Source organism: Glarea lozoyensis, assembly GCF_000409485.1.
Source record: "Glarea lozoyensis ATCC 20868 chromosome Unknown GLAREA2, whole genome shotgun sequence".
NCBI classification, from domain to species: Eukaryota; Fungi; Ascomycota; class Leotiomycetes; order Helotiales; family Helotiaceae; genus Glarea; species Glarea lozoyensis.
The window spans coordinates 2,164,407-2,182,224 of record NW_007360994.1 but is presented as its reverse complement, the minus strand read 5'-3'; the positions used below and the strand labels follow the sequence as shown (position 1 = coordinate 2,182,224).

The following is a 17,818-nucleotide window of genomic DNA, read 5'->3' as shown; positions in this document are numbered from 1 at the left end:
TCATACTAGGTACATAGGTACTTTGTACAACCAGCTTTTATCGTGCCAAATCCGATGACTCTGCGCGTATCGATGCTCTGCTCTCTTCCACATTGTTTGCCAAATCTTCCTTCAAGCCAACGGCCTCTCGGACACGTAGTTACGCGTTAGATGATCGGTCAAACCCACCGCTAAGAAGTCTTCATCCCGTACCGCAATCTTATTCTGCATCTCAGGGGGAGCCCTCTAGCCACAAAGTCGGCCATTAGACGCGATCCTGTGATGTGGCTCTCTGTTTTCCGCGCAATTCTTCAGCCCTGTTTCCTGGTTCTGGTCAATCAATTGGGTCAACGGTTATCATAACCGCGCGCTGATCCACAGATTCCCACCCAGATTTGCTTTCGATATCATCCCTGGGGCGGATCCTCTCTCCGTCATCCGGCAGATTTTGGCATGCATTTTATGAATAATTGTACAGATCAGATCCTTTCCATCCTTTGACGGGGGATTTGTGCATCTCGATTCTGGAATCCTCACAATTCTTCAACAATGGAACAGATCTTGAACAGAGACCGAACAATGCTTCTAATTGAATCTGTCCGGTTCTCATTATCATCTTGTCTCGGAACGAAAGTACAAAGGTAGATTGTGGAACATTAAATCCTCGTGGCCGTGTCGACCGTTGTGACACTCAGACCTCAGGACGGAGTGTAAATGTGTAGGTGAGATGAAAAGGACACCACATCTCTCGAGACAATACCGTTATAAAACGTCTCCAACTTCCTTTGTATTAAACTCATCTCATTTGCATTCTTGCCCTTAAAAATCACGTTCATTCCACCCGCTCTGGGTAATAATCGTGCAGCTGTTTGCCTTGCATCGAGCTTGACCCTTTTTATAGATCGCCCCTTATCCGCGCTTCGATAGAGTATGATTGCAACCCCCTGGTGCCCCATGCCAGAGGACCACCCAAGCAATTCCTTCTCCATCCGCCAAACTCCAGCATCATTTTCCTCTCTTCCACTTTCAGATGACCATTTAACACATTCATTTGCTCCAGCATCTTCTTGTATCCAGATCGATTCTTTGAATCCATCGAGTCACTCGTTTCAGCGTGTCAGAAAAGTTGTTGCTTCTTTTAATTACCACGTCCGATAATACAAGTCCAACATCCAGCTCTACCCCTTACGAACTCATAATATACACGATTTTCTTTCGTTCCACGATACATACCCACCACGACGATACATAATAGCACCAGGCCATTCCGCATCTCATCGACTTTACGTTCATTATCAAACGCGAACTAATTAATACCTTCCCCAACCGCAATCACGGCTTCCACACTCGCTCCCTACCGGGCTTCGCCCATGGACCATCTACGGCCTTCTTCTCGAGACCACCAGATGCGAGAGCTTCCTTCGTTGAAGAGAACACACTCAGAGGATGGGAGGCAGTCTCTGCCGGTTCTCGAACCAATATCACGGCCTTCGTCAACCTCGACACAGAATTCTAGCATCCATCATAGTGCTTCATTACCACAGCTTCCCGGACTCTCAGCACTTGCTTCGATCGCGTCTTCATCTGGACAACCACAACTCAGGTACGTTGGGATAAGGGCGGACTGTTTGGCTGTTCGATTGTGGAATTTGTGGCGCGTCTGAGGCGGGCAGAGCTCGACAATGGGGTTTACCGAGTCTGAGACATGAGTATTCTCACATTATTGATGAAGAACCTATGATGTTACCACAGTAGATGGAGATGACATTGGATAGTCAACAGGAGATTCGTCAATAGTGTGAGACTAGGTGCCGTTGTTGTTTCCAAAGAAGGCGTCCTTTCAATACCTTTAAAAGGGGGCTCCTGGACATTTACAATGAGATGCACTCAGTGGTATATCTTCAAAAGAATTGCCGTCCCATGGTAGCGATCATGCATGTTTGAGATCAGCCAGATTACACAATCAGCCGCCGTATGGACACGAATTTGTCTGTTCGATGTTTGTAAACACAAAATCCGGGGAATTAAGCTAACTGTTGATAGGGGGTTCAATGTTGGACCAGGTGGCATGGGGTTCTCGACCTCGTCACCATCAGCAACATCTGTAGGAGGGGGTCTTGGTAACTCTCCTGTAAGTACTCGACTTTCATCTTATTATCACCTCCAAACATCACCATCACCTTATCATGCACAGCTCCCTTTGTTTTCTTCATCTCTGCGAATCAATGGTTATCGTGGGTAGTGTATCCACGTGCACCAATCTTATCGCTACGTTAGACCGAACGGCCATGCGGCGCTTTCCCCTTTCAATGTTGATGAAATTTTCGACCGCCCAAATTCCTTATCTTTTATCGCAATCAGAAAATCGCAATCAGGAAACACAACACAACTTTGCGCAAATGGCGACGATGGCTAACAACAATCATGAAACCTCACAGCCAACATGTCAGAATTGTACTACATCAACCACTCCATTATGGAGACGCGATGAAATCGGCTCCGTCCTCTGCAATGCGTGCGGCTTGTTCCTTAAACTTCATGGACGGCCTCGGCCGATAAGCCTGAAGACAGATGTTATCAAAAGTCGGAATCGCGTCAAGAGCTCCGGATCTGGGGGACCACAAGGCGCGAAGAAGAAGGTTGGTGCTATACTACACGTCGCAGTCAGTGGACAAAACTAATGAAGCACCGCAGAGCGTCTTCGACATCAATGGCCTAGAACAGTCGCGATCGCAAGCTGGCACTCCTCCTCCCGGTACCCTCGGTCACCGTCGCACATCCCAAAAGTCTGCCAATGGACATTCAGATGGCTCGAATTCTCCTATATCTCGGACGGCTACTCCGTCAATGTTTCAAAATCATCTACCGCCATTCAACGGTCATGGTCTCGAAGAACACTACAATCATTCTCCATCCCTCCCACCGATGCACCTTAGACAACCTTCGCCTGGCAGATCAACATCTCCGCTAAATGGTTCGGGGCTTGAGGTACCACAGACGTATGAGCAGCTGATTGCAAACAACTCGGCATTAAAGACGAGAGTAAGCGAATTAGAGGTTATCAACGAACTATTCCGAGGAAGAGTCACACAACTGGAACAAGACGAAGCAAACGCCAGACGCGGAGAGGATATGCGTAGAGAAGCAGAATTGAGTCTATCGCATCAATTAGAAAACTCTCAACTTCGTCTCGAAGAGTCACAACGTCGCGAGAACCAACTCAAGCGTCGACTAGATGATGTAGAACGTGAACTTAGCGAACTCAAGGACGGCGCTCCACGAGCCAAAAAGATGCGCGTCTCGGAAATGGTTGAAATGGATTCTTCAACTCCGCCGTCTACCTCGTAGATATTTCTATTTGCATCCCTGAGGTCCGATAGCTCTCGGATTTACATTACTAGCTTTCAACCATCACGAAGGCTTCAAGTCCACTCGACACGACAACTTTTCTCTACTCTTATTTTAACGCAACTGCACTTCTCTGTCAATGATACCACCAAATAACGAAACGTTTCTTTCAAAAAAGCCCCTCAAATCACACCACATTAGGCCGCGACCAAAAATCACAAGATTCGCGCCCAATCCCCCACGCGACATCGTCACGTGTAGAACTCGAACTCTCTTGTCACACTCTTCAAAAGTCTTCTCATGTACTACCAATCGCCTCACCAAAATTCTCCGGCGTCGAGACGGATGGGGCGTTCTTTTTTTTTTCATTAAGCAGATTTTCTTTTTTACTCTTCAAAAAAAGGCTTCAATAGCTATAATGTCCGAATTAATATTACCCATACAACACTCTACGACATGGAATAGGGAGGGCGCGCGCGGAGTAGGGGGGTTCTCATTATTGGGTAAGGTATGGATAGCGGAATCTGTAGATGGTACGGGATTGATGCTGGGATGGAAGGGGGGGAGGATGAAGGAGAGGATGGTTGGGCTGCTGCTGTGAAAGGTAGCGGGGTTAGGGGATAGATATAATAATGAAAGTGGAAAAAAAGTTCATATACCATACTGCTATACGTTTACTGCACCCGTTTCGTGACTCCGTTGTCATCACACTCCCTTTATATCTTTTAAAGTATCATGTCACAGGTAAAGCAATGAACCACTAATAATGGCAGGACTAATGGATACAGAATAGACAGAAAAAGGCTGAGATAGAGGAGAGGCAGTTGCAGCTTCTTCAATGTATACTTCAATTCAGTACCGCTTTAATTCAGCCAGGAAGGAAACGAACCATCCATCCACCAAACCAACATGTATACAAATAAAAACAGAGTCCGAAAATCGCCCTTCTGAATCTCAAGATAGGATTTGAATCTACAAACTTTGTACAAGCCAAATAGAAAATTCATAGTAACTTAGTAATTTAGCAAGCGGCCAAACATTTCAATATTTTCCATCAACTTCATCACGTAAAGCTTCTTCTCATCATACATCCCAAATCCCTTATCTAGTTGCTAGTATCTCCCTCTCATTCATGACACGCGTAACCCATTTCTCAAGCGCGTGCGATAGACGAGACACACCGTTTTTTATAACCCTGTCACCTGGATCATGTTAACCAATAGGTCAGATGACGTGAGATAAGAGAGGATAGGGAAAAGAGAGAGACATGATGTGAAGTTTTTACAAAATTGATAGGGGTTTCCACCTTTTGTTTGGCCGATCACCAGGAGTGTCGCACTCTTGAAGTACGATAAGTCAAGACATTGAAGACAATCGACTTTCCACAACTGCTTCCTTAGCAGACGGAGGTAGTGTTTTTGATAAGGAGGCAAATATTGTACGCACTGCCTAATCAATCAAGCTCAAGTGTAAAGGATTTATAAAACCAATCTTAATCTAAAATCCGATGTAACGCATGTTGAACATCACTAAAAAAGAGTCACGAAAAATTTCAGTGCAAAAAGAATATTCATATTCCCCCAACCCCTCAATCAATCAACCTATATACTTGTCATGAAGAACCCCGTTCCCTCAATCCACACCCATGGACTCATACCTAGCCCTTCCAGCACGGCATCACCCAATATTCATAAGTCTCATAACCTTCCACGACGCCATTAATGCTCCATCATTGAATCATCAATAGCCGTTCTATACGCTAACAAATGCTTACAGCTCACTCTTTGGCAATCCATTCTTGGACTCTGGTTGAAGAGGCTCAATGTTCCAGATACTCTCAGCATACTCGTTAATGCAACGATCACTGCTGAAGAAACCCATACGAGCAACACTCTGGATACATTTGCTGATCCACTCATCCTGATTCTTGTATGCTTCATCGACCAACTCTTGAGTCTGGATGTAGCTGTGGAAGTCGTCTGACACAAGGTAATAATCACCATGGTCCTCAATAGCACCAACGAGAGCTCCGAACGATCCAGCATCGCCGAACATGTTCGACTTGATGGCTTCAAAGACCTTGACGAGATCAGGATCCATAGAGTGGTCGCCGTAGTTATGAGCGTGTCGAAGATCCTCGACATCCTCGGCCAAGTTACCGAAGAGGAAGATGTTGCTCTCGCCAATCTCACGGGTAATTTCAATCTGCATGAGTTAGCTATCCGTACCAGTCATCTTAAACATGTTCAAAAACTTACGTTAGCACCATCACATGTACCAATGATCAAACCACCATTTAGGACAAACTTCATGTTTGAAGTTCCACTAGCTTCCGTACCAGCAGTAGAAATGTGTTCACTGATATCACTAGCAGGAATAATCATCTCAGCCTTGGAAACATTGTAGTCCTCCAAGAAAATGACTTTCAAAAGATCTCCAACGTCTTTATCATTGTTGACAACGGAACCGACGCTGTTGACGAGATGAATAATGGTCTTTGCCATCCAATAACCAGGAGCAGCCTTTCCACCAAAGATAGAAACTCTTGGTGCGAGCTTCTTGCGTTCCTCAGCTGACATATTCTTAATTGTCAAGTATCTGTGGATGACACCGAAGATGTTCATTTGTTGACGCTTGTATTCGTGAATACGCTTAACTTGGATGTCGAAGAGCGCAGCTGGATTGACAGTAACTCCAGTGGTAGTCTTAATGTGCTTTGCAAGTCGGACTTTGTTGGCATACTTGATTTCGGCCCACTCCTTCTTGAACTCCTTGTCATCGGCAAAGTTCTCAAGCTCGTTGAGAAGAGTCAAATCCTTCAGGAAGCCGATACCACCAGTCTTGCTGGCGATAAGCTCAGAAAGTCTTGGGTTGGCTTGGTGCAACCAACGTCTTGGAGTAATACCATTGGTGACATTAGTGAACTTGTCAGGGCCAAAGATACGGACGAAGTCCTTGAAGATGGTGGTCTTGATCAAATCCGAATGAAGCTCAGCAACACCATTGACCTTGTGAGAACCGACAATTGCGAGGTATGCCATGCGGACCATCTTTGGCTGCGATTCCTCAATAATTGACACGCGACCGAGAATCTCTCGCTCCTTGGGGAATTTCTTCTCAACCAATTGCAAAAAGAACAAGTTGATCTCGTAGATGATTTGGAGATGTCTTGGGAGGAGATTCTGGAACAACGGGACGGACCATTTCTCAAGAGCCTCGGGAAGAACCGTATGGTTGGTGTAGCCAAACTACTTTTGTTAGCAGACTGCAAAGCAAATAGGATTGAAATCACTGACTGTCTTGGTAACAATCTTCCATGCCTCGTCCCACTCCAGACCCTCCAAATCGATCAAAATTCTCTGGAGCTCGACAATAGCAAGTGTTGGATGGGTGTCGTTAAGTTGAATAGCAACTTGCTCCGGGAATTCGCTCCACGCACGCTTTGATTTCTTGAATCGACGAACAATATCGTAAAGAGAGGCCGCAACCCAGAAGTATTGTTGCTTCAATCTAAGCTCCTTACCACGCTCAAGATTATCATTGGGGTACAGAACAGCACTGATAGTCTCGGCGCGTTGTTGATCAGCTACAGAGCTCTCATAATCACCACTGTTGAACTTTTGGAAATCGAACTCTCCACTTGCGGCTTTACTCGACCAGAGACGTAAGTTGTTGGTCGAAGGTGTGTCGAATCCGGGAATTGGCACATCGTATGCGACAGCTTTAACAATCTCACCACCTTCCCAAGTGACAACGTTCTTGCCCTGGTCATTCTGGTACTTTCGCACATTTCCGTAGAATTGAATCTGTAATCTGTTAGCTCATGCGACTCAGTCAGTAAATGAGCGTAAATACGCACATCAACGACAATATCGTGTCTTGGGAATTCCCAAGGGTTAAAGTCAAGCCAGTAATCTGGAACCTCGACTTGGTAACCATCAACAATCTCTTGTTTGAAGATACCATATCTGTATCTTAGTCCATAACCCCAGGCTGGGAAGTTCAGGGAAGCCATTGAGTCCAAAAAGCAGGCGGCCAGACGACCAAGACCACCGTTCCCGAGCGCAGCATCATGCTCTTGAGCAATGATATCTTCAATGCGGAAACCAAGATCTGCGAGACCATCTGTGGAAAGTTAGAACCAACATTCGAAAGAAATGAAAACGGCGTGGAAGTCTTACCTTTGGCAATGGCCTTTGCACCCACATTCAACATAGCATTATCAAGAGCTCTACCCATCAAAAACTCCAAACTCAAATAGTATATACGCTTTGTGTCAGAGAACGTCTGGCGCTGCTGTGTTCGATTCCATTGTGTAATCAATCTGTCTCGGAAAGCCAAACTGGTGGCAGCATATGCGGCAGTCTCGTCGCAATTGAACATGCTACGAGCGAGTGTGGTCTCGACATGACGAACGGTATCTCTCTCAAACTCGTCCTTGTCCCTGAAGCCATGTGCTTGGAACTTCTTCCATGCCTCTCGTTGAGGCTCAGGGATGGAAGCTGTAGGAAAGGGCAATGATCAGCCAATGTTTATTGGTCGTGTTACTCAACCCTTCATATCTGTGAAACGGCGAGGAATCGCTACCCCGCAAACGGCCACGGAAGGGAGGAGAATATAGACATACCTTCAACGCTCTTGATCTCACCAGCACCAAAACCAGTAAAGGTACGCTTGTGTTTTGGTCTGGAGAACCCCGGACCAACAGGACCTTGCAAATCCGAGATAGGAGCACTAGTCGAAGGACGACGTTCGCGGGTAGTTTCTGTGTTCGACATCTTGCCAACGGTATTCCTCTGATGGTATATGAAGCTGTAGATAAACAAACAAACGCAGTTCGGTGAGTGCGGAAGGGAATCAGCGCTAGAGGCAAGATTTCAGTCTAAAGGACGGGTGAGAGTGAATGCGCAAGACAGGAACCGCTCGCTCGAGCTAGGAGCTACTGTATTCTTGGAGTGGGTTGCAAGGCAGTGGATGGTTGGGGTTGCGGATGCGGGGTCGTGTTGTTGGGCTGAGCTATCGAGTCTGGCCAGCTAGCGGGGTGCAGTAGCTAATTGCTCCAGACTGGAGGATACGGATGTTAGGGGAGAATGATATCTGGAGGGCAAACGATTGATTGATGCAGAGGAGGGTGAATGTTGTGAATGAAAAGAGAAAGAGGAGGAGAGAGAATAGAGGCAGATAGAGGAAGGGCAAGCAAGGGGAAGTGGTGTCATCAAGCAAGCTCCAGAGCTCTTTCCTTGCTCAAGTATCTAGTACATGAACACACTGCCAATCATAAACCCCTCTCACCTCACTATCCACTCCCAATGGCACTCGTACGACTTGCCATCATATGTACATATGTACCTCCTACCTACATCCCGCTATCACACCTCGACCTCACGAATATCTCTCACCGTCCCACCAGGATACTGCCTCACTCCGATAAACAGTGGGGGCGCTAACCCACATTCCCCCTGTCAAGCCCGGCTTCCGGCTCCGGGAATCTGCCATTGTTATTCAGCATGGGGCATCAAATGGCCTTTCCATTTTGATCTTGTATGACTACATAAACGCCGACAAAGGGAATTAGAATAGAGTTATATGGGATAACAGGATAGATTTATAGGGCTGGTAGGAGACAAGAATAAATCACATACTATCCAAGAATATTACATCCATTAATATCTCTATCTACGTCAATATAACAAGCATGGGGAGGTCATGCCGTTTGAAGATACACATCCAGACTTGGCGTCCATGGCCGTCAATAACCGAGTCGCTGCAGCACATGCTATCATTATCCCAATCCGTATCACAGCACCACATGAAATATCTTCAAGCACATATTAAACTTTTTATTGCCACTGTATAGCGCTGGGTGAACCTCTTCTACTAATAGGAACATGATAGATCAACAACAATAATGTTCTCCGTACAAGACTGGAGGCGCTCGTTCAAATCCACACGATCCTATTCTCGACGGATTTTCAGTAGGATAACGTCTATTCTCGACCTTCAGCTGCAACTCTCTTCCTTGACTTCCGTTACATCCTCTACAATTCTAGCTCAGAGCCATCGCGGCTCGATGAATTCCCATCCTCACTTTTTCCGCCTCCTACAACATTTCAGCGCTACGCAGATGACAGTATCCCATCCACTCGATACGAAGCCGATTCGGCTCTGAACAACCTTATGAAATAAGACCTCCCACGCAATCAAAGCAGTAGCGTAGTCAAGACAGGTGCAATAACACTGATCGCATGATCCGCATGAAGAATCATCCGCAAATCGCCCTGCAGATAATAAGGTGGCCCCCATATTCAAAAAGCCACACAGCGGCCAACCACCAAACCCCTAAGATCATTCCGCGTGAAAACCTGAAGCGAACAACCCACTGTCTCCATTGATGGTAAGACAACCATTCCCAAACGCCGGCTTCAATGTGCAATTCCCCCAAATCAACGCCAAGTTCCGTGAAGCCCAGAGTATTTACGGCCTAAGAATCCAAGGAGAAATCGTGAATTATGTAATTTTGTGTGGGCTCAAAGAATCCCAGAGTCTTTGAGAGCGTTTTGTAGAATGGTCTCCTTCACCGCCGCGAAGACGAGTCGGATATTAGATGTGTCGGTGGCTTGTGTTAAACTAGAATACATGGTAAGTTTGAGTATCAGAAGGATTGATGCTGTAACATACTGAGGGTATAGGTTTAGATGTGCTCGATTGACTTGATTGAAGCGCCAAAGTAAATATTTGGACGCTCGATTTATGTCATTCCCACCGGAATAATCGGGGAAATAATTACTCAGCGGTGATCGGCCGAGTTTTTGTCGGAATAAATCGACTTTGTTCAAGAAGAGGATGATACTTGTACGCATAAACCATCGCGAATTGACGACGGAATCGAACAGCACCAAACTCTCCATCATTCGATTCTAAAAATTGTGAGCTTAGATACGCATAGCGAGTAGGCGTAGACATACCTGATTGCTTTCTTCCAGCAGACACTGATCGTACTCGCTGAGTGCTACACAGAAAATGATCGATGTGACATTTTCAAAGCAATGAATCCACTTCTTTCTTTCACTTCTCTGACCACCGACATCGAACATGCTGCATTATATTTTAGTATATGTTGTAAACCAATTGTAATTATTATACCACTCACTGTATGCTCAATGATCCCATAGTAAATCTCGTCTCGTATATACCCGTCGTCTTCGTTCGCGCTCTTAATACGTCGGCCTCGATAGGTATATAATCGGGGGACGTGATCCTGTGTGCCTCTTCGAAGAAACTACCACCTGTTAGCTACAGCCTTATCAGTCTCGTTCCGTAGACATACTATGGTGCTGAGTCCATCAAGTAGAATTCGCTCTGCCTTTCCATCAAAGTGACCATGCTAGGATCTTTCCACAATGCCTGTACAGCCTCGCCAACTTCTGGGTTCAATGTTGGTGGCTCTGTAACGACCTGATAATCGACTAGAAAGACACAGTAATCTGCATTTATCGGATCCTCTGGCTCAATATCAAACTGCCGCATCGCCCCAATTAAAGCCTTCGCACAATCCACCAGGTTCTTATATATAGTCATTCGGTACATCGACAGCTCTTCTACCGTATAGCCGCTTTGATGGATAATCTTCATCTGTTTTACGATCGTGGACTTGCCACTCTCTCCGGAGCCTTGATTAATATTAGCTGCGAGTTCCACCGCCCTTCCGACATCACCTACCTAGCAACAAGATCTTGCATTCTCGCCGAAGCTTCTTGGAGTCTTCTTCCAGACTCTTATCTATCATCTGACTTCTCTTCTTTCCCTCGGAATCCTCCGGATTGGAGCTCACACAAGCTCCCATTTTCCCAGCACCTGGACTGCAAGCGCAGCCTCGCCCTCGATATGTGGATTATATATTGTTTTGTGCGGTCGCCACTGATCGCCTCCGGTAGATTCAAAGCAAAATAGAGCGAAGTGTGTGCAGTGAGGCGGGAGTGGTAATGCGAAGTTATATTGAATTGTCGTCGAGGCTGCGAGGCTTAAACAGGCTTGGCTCGGCCATGTACCGTCGCAAAGAGTCGAGTGCCAGAGCTGCCCGCACAATGAAGGACCGCGTCGTCCCTATTTATCGTCTACCTGGCAAAGAGCACGATGCGCATTCGCAGGATGGCCGACTGATTCGCGATCGAAGTCGTTCGTGGTGTCCTGGCGGCCGTCCTCGTTGCCAGCCAGGCGGTTGGAGTGATGATGTGGTGATGATAGCGGTGGGGAAGCTGCGGCGTCGGTCGCGCAGTAGACGTGCAACAGCGACAGCGATTCTCGAGGTCTGGCTTTGAGCAAAGCAATTCGCAAGGGACAATGTCTCTTTGGATGCCGTCGATGGGTATGGCCGGTGGTCGTAGCTTCAAAGCCGGAGGTTGCAGGTTGCAGTGAGGATGGAGGCTGGCCGCGGTTATGCGGAGACGACAGGACTATGAAATAATGGAGCAGCTTGGGGTCGAGTCGTAGTGTAATGGCCAGTGTAGCCACTGGAGTGGGCTGCTGGTGCGGGCTGCGGGCAATCGCGCTTCGATGCCTGAGTAAGAGACTAATAATAATAAGAAAGCGAAATTGACAAAGTTTGCCGCCAAAACTTCAAATTCAATTAATGCAGTATGTAATTGCCAGACCCCAAATGGTTGCGATCCGGAATGTCAACAAACAAATGTTTCCGATTCTGAGGTTCAGTTGCCCTCAAACTCGTCGCGCTTGTTTCGACCGCCAGTAGAGTCTCCTCTATTCAAAGGGTTCCAAGGTTTAGCCGAGTCTCGTGTCAACCGAGTCTGCTCTGCATCTTTGCACGACCTTCAACTCGCTGCCACTCTGGAGTCTGGACTGCCATTCCTTTGCGCATGTTTCCCTGGGCTGCCACACACCACAACACCTTTGACCACAGCTTCGGGTCGTAAACCGAGCACGACCCGTTTCATTGGGTGAGGGCATTGCCGCCACGTGGAAGTGAAGCGAGCCGAAAAGCGACCTGATGAGTCTGAGACTTTCCCTCCATCTCGAGATGCGTGTGAAACCCTTTCCGCAGACGAATCGGCACCACCACCAGCAGTCTTCTCAAACGTCGACACGCAGTACATCGTGAGCCGCTATTCTGGGATTCCGCCGGAGAGACCCATCGGAGGGGCTTTCTGGTGGGAAAACACCAACAGAAGAACCGCCCCTGATTTCCCCCTTTACCAATACAGCTATCTTCTCGCAGGCAACCTGCAGACCAGATCCCAATCTGGCAATTCCTCATTTCACTTCAATAATCGCCACTTCGAGCGTTACCAATTACGAAAAGAACATTCAGTTCGAAGGTCCAGTGGTTCGTCGCGTGTGACATCCTCAGCCAAAGCATGATGCATGAAGCACATCCATCATCCCAACTCCACACGGAATAGCCACGAGTTACACATTCCGCACCACAAGGCTTCCTCGGCGAGAAATTAAACATAAAGGTAGCTCGTACCTTAAATCCACACACCTAACATCCGAAGGCATTACCTGAAAACACAAGGCAGCAATGCCACCGCCACCAATACCCCATCTCCCCAATCCCAAATGAGCATTCCCAAAACACAGCAGCCAGCCAGCCTACCACTGAAACCGGAAACCACCAAGCCCAATCCTTCCTGTTCAAGCATCACAAACAACCGCGTCTAATGGCGTGTATCTTGTTTCGCCACAGAAGGATGAAAACGTGATGATTATTTGACGATCCTTAGCCGATCGCCAATTCCGTATGAGCGGGAAACGTAAGTGAGTATTTGGACGGCGCCGAACGAAATGACTGGCTGCGTATGACTGATGATGATGGCCGCCTTCTAGAAGATATTGAAAGGCATGGTAAGTGAGAAATTATCTTCGGAAATGCCGTTAGGAAGTCACATACAACAGTAAGGCTGTTCAACCAGCCGTGTATAGTAATCTAACATCTCAACAAGTGGTTGCTTTTAGTGCGTGGCAATCCGAAGATAGACTCTGTAGATACACCAATCAAATTACAAGAGACCGACCAAAATTGATCAAATACACATTTGCTCACTTTATTTGCTTCACTATAAAAGTTATCACAATCTCTATTTCTCGCGGAGACTGCAAGAAGGTATCCACAATATCAAAATCAACTCCCCCGACCCCTAAGCAATGCTTTATGTAGAATCTTCCCTGCGCGTCCTTCCTTTGCCAAACCGTGAGTATCATTAGAGAGAAACTGTTTGCTCTCCCAGCTCGTGACTTCGTTGCATATAAATGTCGTGATGAATATCAAAAAGGGTATAGTCCATTGTCTGTGAGATCAATGCTGGCGTAGGTTGCAGCTATGGATTAGGAGGAAACCCCCAGGACACTTGGTAACAGGAGGCATATTATCCCAATCCGATTTCTCATCGTCGTAGTCACCGACTGATTGTAGAAATAAATCTTGAACGAGAATCATGCAAGGTATCCTAATTCGTCATCATCGAGACGCTCCAAGTACTCCTTCTCCAACAAGATATCAATACATTTCTTGATATCCGGAACCTTTGGCACAAAGCGTGTTCGGATCTGGTTGATACACTCGCTGACAAGGACTGTGTGCTTCATCTTCTTGCGAGCTTTCATGATACGGACAATGGCAGACTAGAAGGTACTGTTAGTATGATCATTTTAAAACGGCATTTCAATTACTCACCTGCATGAGCAGCTTGCGGTCCTCCTCGATTGTTTTATGGGTATCCTCAACCTCCTGTTTCTGTTCTGACTTGACAGCAATGTTCAGGTTGATCCGGAGCTTCTTGTTCTTGAAGTCGTAATTGAGATTGAAAGTCTTTCCTGGGCCAGGCTTATCACCTTCCGGGCTCATCGTGAAAACTTTGGCCTTTAAGAAAATGGCTAACGCTGGATCCAAGACCTCTCCTTGTAGCTGAGTGGCTTTGACAATATCATCGTACGTGTTTTTGTCGTTTTCGTTAAACAACATGAGAATAGCCATCTGGTATGTTGAGACCTGAAAGGTATAGGGTGTCTTTTGACTCTTGCAGTAGTTTGCTTTAACCTCTCCTTTGCAAAATTGCCACAGCCAGGTAAGTTTTCGACCACTGTGCTTTTGGTCGTAGTATGTGTGGAACTTTTCATAAGCTCTGGAGACTTCTGCAGGCGGAGTGAAGTCGGTGTTTGGTGCATTGAGAGGCCAGAATCCGGTACCAAGAATGGCGTACGAAGCATCAATTGGCTTCTCATGGCTACCGCTATCTGCCAACATCTGAGCCTCGAACTCTTTGTAACCAGTATTCAAATCCTTGGAGATCTGCATGTCTTGGAACATGCGTTGCAACTTGTTGGTATATTCGTACCCACATTGCTCCTTCAGTTTGCTAATCATGCTCGTCTCCGCATCGTCTGATGAAGAGCTGGTGTGAATCAATCGTCGGGCTAACATACGAGCATAGAACTTCTGGAAAACATCCTTATCTTCGATATACTTGAATATGGTCATGATCTGGTTCAAAGTATTCTCAAGGTCGCTCTCCTCAGAGCCATTGGTTCCCTTTCGAAGCACCGCATCTGCATACTTGGCCAGGAGCTCAGGCGATTTGTTGGACCCAGACTTGCATATTTGGTTGCGGTTGACAAACTCCCTACATGCATTATCCAGTGATCTAGTAAACTCGGGCTCATCCGCGAAGGCTGTCTTTACCAGTCCTTGGTATTGGGTGTGGATTTCAAGCAGAGCATCAATATACACCTTTGGCTCAAGCTTTTCGGCATCGAGGGCAACCTTCGAGACTGCCGCAAGACCGGCCTTGCGTACGTGCGCCTCGAATTTCGATCGTAGTGGCTCCAACCCCTCTGGTATGCGTTGAAGAAGTTTATACATGCGTTCCATGTCATCATACCGATCATTATCGAGCAGTACTTGGAACTCATCCCGTAGAATACCGATGTGGTCAGCGATCAGCGAGGCATTGCACTGTTTCATTAACGGCGAGCGGATGTCGGAATGAAGATACACGTTCACTCGTTCTTCCTCCTCATCTAATCGGACTGCGGCTTTCTTCATATACTCAACGATGCTGTTTTCGGCCACGAACTGTTTCGACTCGGCTTCGTAAAATGATTTCGTTGCTGCTAAGAAGGGTTTCTCGAAATTGTATCGGTAAACATCGAGCGTTGATTTGGTGGGATCGGCTTCATCCAGACCAAGAGAGACAAATGAAAGTACAATGCTCTTAATCTGACCGTGCTCAATCGTCTCACCGTTTCGCTGCTTTTCGACCATCTTCAACACCGCGTCCATGACCTTTTCATGGACTTCGCTAAACAGAGTGACCCGCCATTGTACCAAATGTAGCGTATAGACATCATAAATGTTCTTTTTGCCCTCATCCATTTCCCGCTTCACCCAATGTCTGTTCAGGTATCTGAAGAGATGATTGATGTATTTGGCTGCGGTTGTGTAACGGTTCCATTCGCGAATGTAAAAGGTGAGAAGGGCTTCGTCAGCATGTGTTTTAGAGGCAGTGACCAATTCGGTAAGATAGGTGGTCAGGTATTTGATAAGGTTCTGGTATAGGTCCTCCCCGAGTAGATGTGCTGATCAATTTTAGCCCAAGACAGCTGGTGAATAACAAGCAAACATACCTCCTCGATGTTGACTTCCCATAAGAGCCGCCTGAGTGCTGCTGATAGCTTTCTGTGATGTGCAGAAGTTATGGACCGCTCTGCCAACGGTTAGCATGGCGCAACTTTGGAAGGATGAGCTACCTACGTGTAAACCCCCATATACTATTGGAAACTAACATTAGCGGATGTAATGGTGAGAACAGGGTAGCTTTTCTTACAGTTTTCATGTCCATACCATCTTGCAGATTGGTCATGATCTTGGATACGCCCATTTCTAAGTATTTCCATCTGCAAAAGAGTAAGCAAGAGGATGATCTGCCAGGCACTCCAGCAGATGGCTGGCGGAATAAAATAACTCACGTTGCGTCTAGATCTTCACGATTTGGAGCATCCGGCATGGGAGCAAGGACGGTCCTCGTACTGGCCGACATCTTGGTGGGCGTTGCCAGGATAGTGTGAAGGTGGCGGTATGGAGGGGTGGAAGACGGAGATGCGTTATGGAGTATTTCGAGATGGATGCTACAAGACGTGCCTAATCGATGGCGATAAGCGATATGTTGCACCCGTTTGAAGTCCTGTTTCGACTGTATTTAACAAGCGTCTAGGCCCTCAAGGCTGGTAACTGTTGAGTTGCGGGATCTAGAGGACGCGATTAAGGGCGTGGACCGATCACCGAGGGAGAAAATGTAAAGAATCTGCAATGGACAGAAAAAAGCTGAAAAGGCAAACGAAGGTAGACCTGAACTTTTCCTTTGGTACAATGCGGGGAATTCTTGCAAAGGAGAGGAGGGTGTATGTAGATGGGATTTTTGTAGAAAGAGGTTCGCAGTCGAGAAGTTCGGCGAGGCTCCAACTCATCATAGGCGCCAGCTTTCGTGCCGCATTATCAAGGCACTAACCAGCCTGGTTTCACTATCCATTCACAACCCCACACCCTGCAACAATAGCCCGTGAACGATTCGAATGAATGACTCAAGGGAAGAGGGAGAGGAAGAGATTTTTTTTCCCCAATTGCTTTGAGATGATTAAATTGTTTGATACATTTTTATATCAGAGTTCCTATTTTGAGTAAATCCAACTTTTATTAGTAGGAAATGAAATGTAAGAAATGTATTATGTATGACGTCGAAATGGAAACGGGGACTATTACGGCCTAGAGGTAGGAAGTATATGATTGACCTTGTGATTGACCTTTCTACCTCACCACGACGAATAAAAAATCTCATTCCGCCCTCTTCATGCTCAAAACTAGACTCGATATGGCACGTCTCAATCTCACAGCACTTTCGTCGCTCCGGGTTTCTCGTCACCAAATACCAGCACATAATCTCATTCCAAACACTTCCATCCAGAACAAACCTCTACTAATATATCATTCTTGCATTCACCCTTCGACTTCAGCCAAGGGTATAGAAGCTCATCTGCAAGAAGTAGGGGTTGTGACACCTCAATGGAGATATTCAATGTTCGATACGACTCATTTTCATAGTACTACCCATGAAGTGTTGTGCATTTCTGCTGGAAAGGCTACTCTATGTAAGTCACCACATCTGCTACTTACAAAGGTTTGCAACATTGGCGAATTGTAAGCTCATAGTGAATAGGTTTCGGCGGAGAGTCAAATCCAGAAAGGGTAGAAGCTTTAGTAGAGACGGGCGACGTAGTTGTTGTCCCAGCAGGGGTCGGTCATCGTTTGCTGGATGATTATGGCAGCGGTTTTGAGATGGTAGGAAGTTATCCAAAAGGGAAAAGCTGGGATATGTGCTATGGAAAGAAGGGCGAAGAGGATAAGGTGGGAAAGATCAAAGATTTACCGTGGTTCGGAAAGGATCCATTATATGGTAATTCAGGTCCTGCACTTGACTAGAGT

The 17,818-nt window shown here is 46.5% G+C and overlaps 6 protein-coding genes across 6 annotated transcripts; 2 read left to right on the top strand and 4 right to left on the bottom strand.

Moving 5' to 3' along the window:
• Positions 1-1,349: 1,349 nt before the first annotated feature.
• Positions 1,350-3,327, top strand: GLAREA_04043 (Glucocorticoid receptor-like (DNA-binding); the record flags this gene model as incomplete). Its single annotated transcript, XM_008084296.1, has 4 exons — positions 1,350-1,582; positions 2,023-2,110; positions 2,418-2,618; positions 2,674-3,327. The coding sequence occupies 4 exons, from the start codon at positions 1,350-1,352 to the stop codon at positions 3,325-3,327; spliced, it is 1,176 nt and encodes a 391-aa protein (XP_008082487.1).
• A 1,770-nt stretch (positions 3,328-5,097) lies between these two features.
• Positions 5,098-8,105, bottom strand: GLAREA_04042 (UDP-Glycosyltransferase/glycogen phosphorylase; the record flags this gene model as incomplete). The annotated part of the gene is made up of 6 exons (XM_008084295.1): positions 5,098-5,532; positions 5,586-6,575; positions 6,624-7,133; positions 7,187-7,452; positions 7,509-7,829; positions 7,955-8,105. 6 exons carry the CDS (start codon positions 8,103-8,105, stop codon positions 5,098-5,100), a joined length of 2,673 nt encoding a protein of 890 aa, XP_008082486.1.
• A 1,749-nt stretch (positions 8,106-9,854) lies between these two features.
• Positions 9,855-11,170, bottom strand: GLAREA_04041 (P-loop containing nucleoside triphosphate hydrolase; the record flags this gene model as incomplete). The annotated part of the gene is made up of 6 exons (XM_008084294.1): positions 9,855-9,954; positions 10,006-10,244; positions 10,293-10,422; positions 10,478-10,606; positions 10,655-10,997; positions 11,047-11,170. The coding sequence occupies 6 exons, from the start codon at positions 11,168-11,170 to the stop codon at positions 9,855-9,857; spliced, it is 1,065 nt and encodes a 354-aa protein (XP_008082485.1).
• A 985-nt stretch (positions 11,171-12,155) lies between these two features.
• Positions 12,156-12,437, bottom strand: GLAREA_04040 (uncharacterized protein; the record flags this gene model as incomplete). The annotated part of the gene is made up of 1 exon (XM_008084293.1): positions 12,156-12,437. One exon carries the CDS (start codon positions 12,435-12,437, stop codon positions 12,156-12,158), a length of 282 nt encoding a protein of 93 aa, XP_008082484.1.
• Positions 12,438-13,776: 1,339 nt separating this feature from the next.
• GLAREA_04039 (Cullin repeat-like protein) lies at positions 13,777-16,379 on the bottom strand (the record flags this gene model as incomplete). Its single annotated transcript, XM_008084292.1, has 6 exons — positions 13,777-13,965; positions 14,018-15,918; positions 15,967-16,046; positions 16,094-16,110; positions 16,167-16,236; positions 16,309-16,379. 6 exons carry the CDS (start codon positions 16,377-16,379, stop codon positions 13,777-13,779), a joined length of 2,328 nt encoding a protein of 775 aa, XP_008082483.1.
• An 828-nt stretch (positions 16,380-17,207) lies between these two features.
• On the top strand, positions 17,208-17,815 carry GLAREA_04038 (RmlC-like cupin; the record flags this gene model as incomplete). The annotated part of the gene is made up of 2 exons (XM_008084291.1): positions 17,208-17,484; positions 17,553-17,815. 2 exons carry the CDS (start codon positions 17,208-17,210, stop codon positions 17,813-17,815), a joined length of 540 nt encoding a protein of 179 aa, XP_008082482.1.
• Between the last annotated feature and the right edge of the window lie 3 nt (positions 17,816-17,818).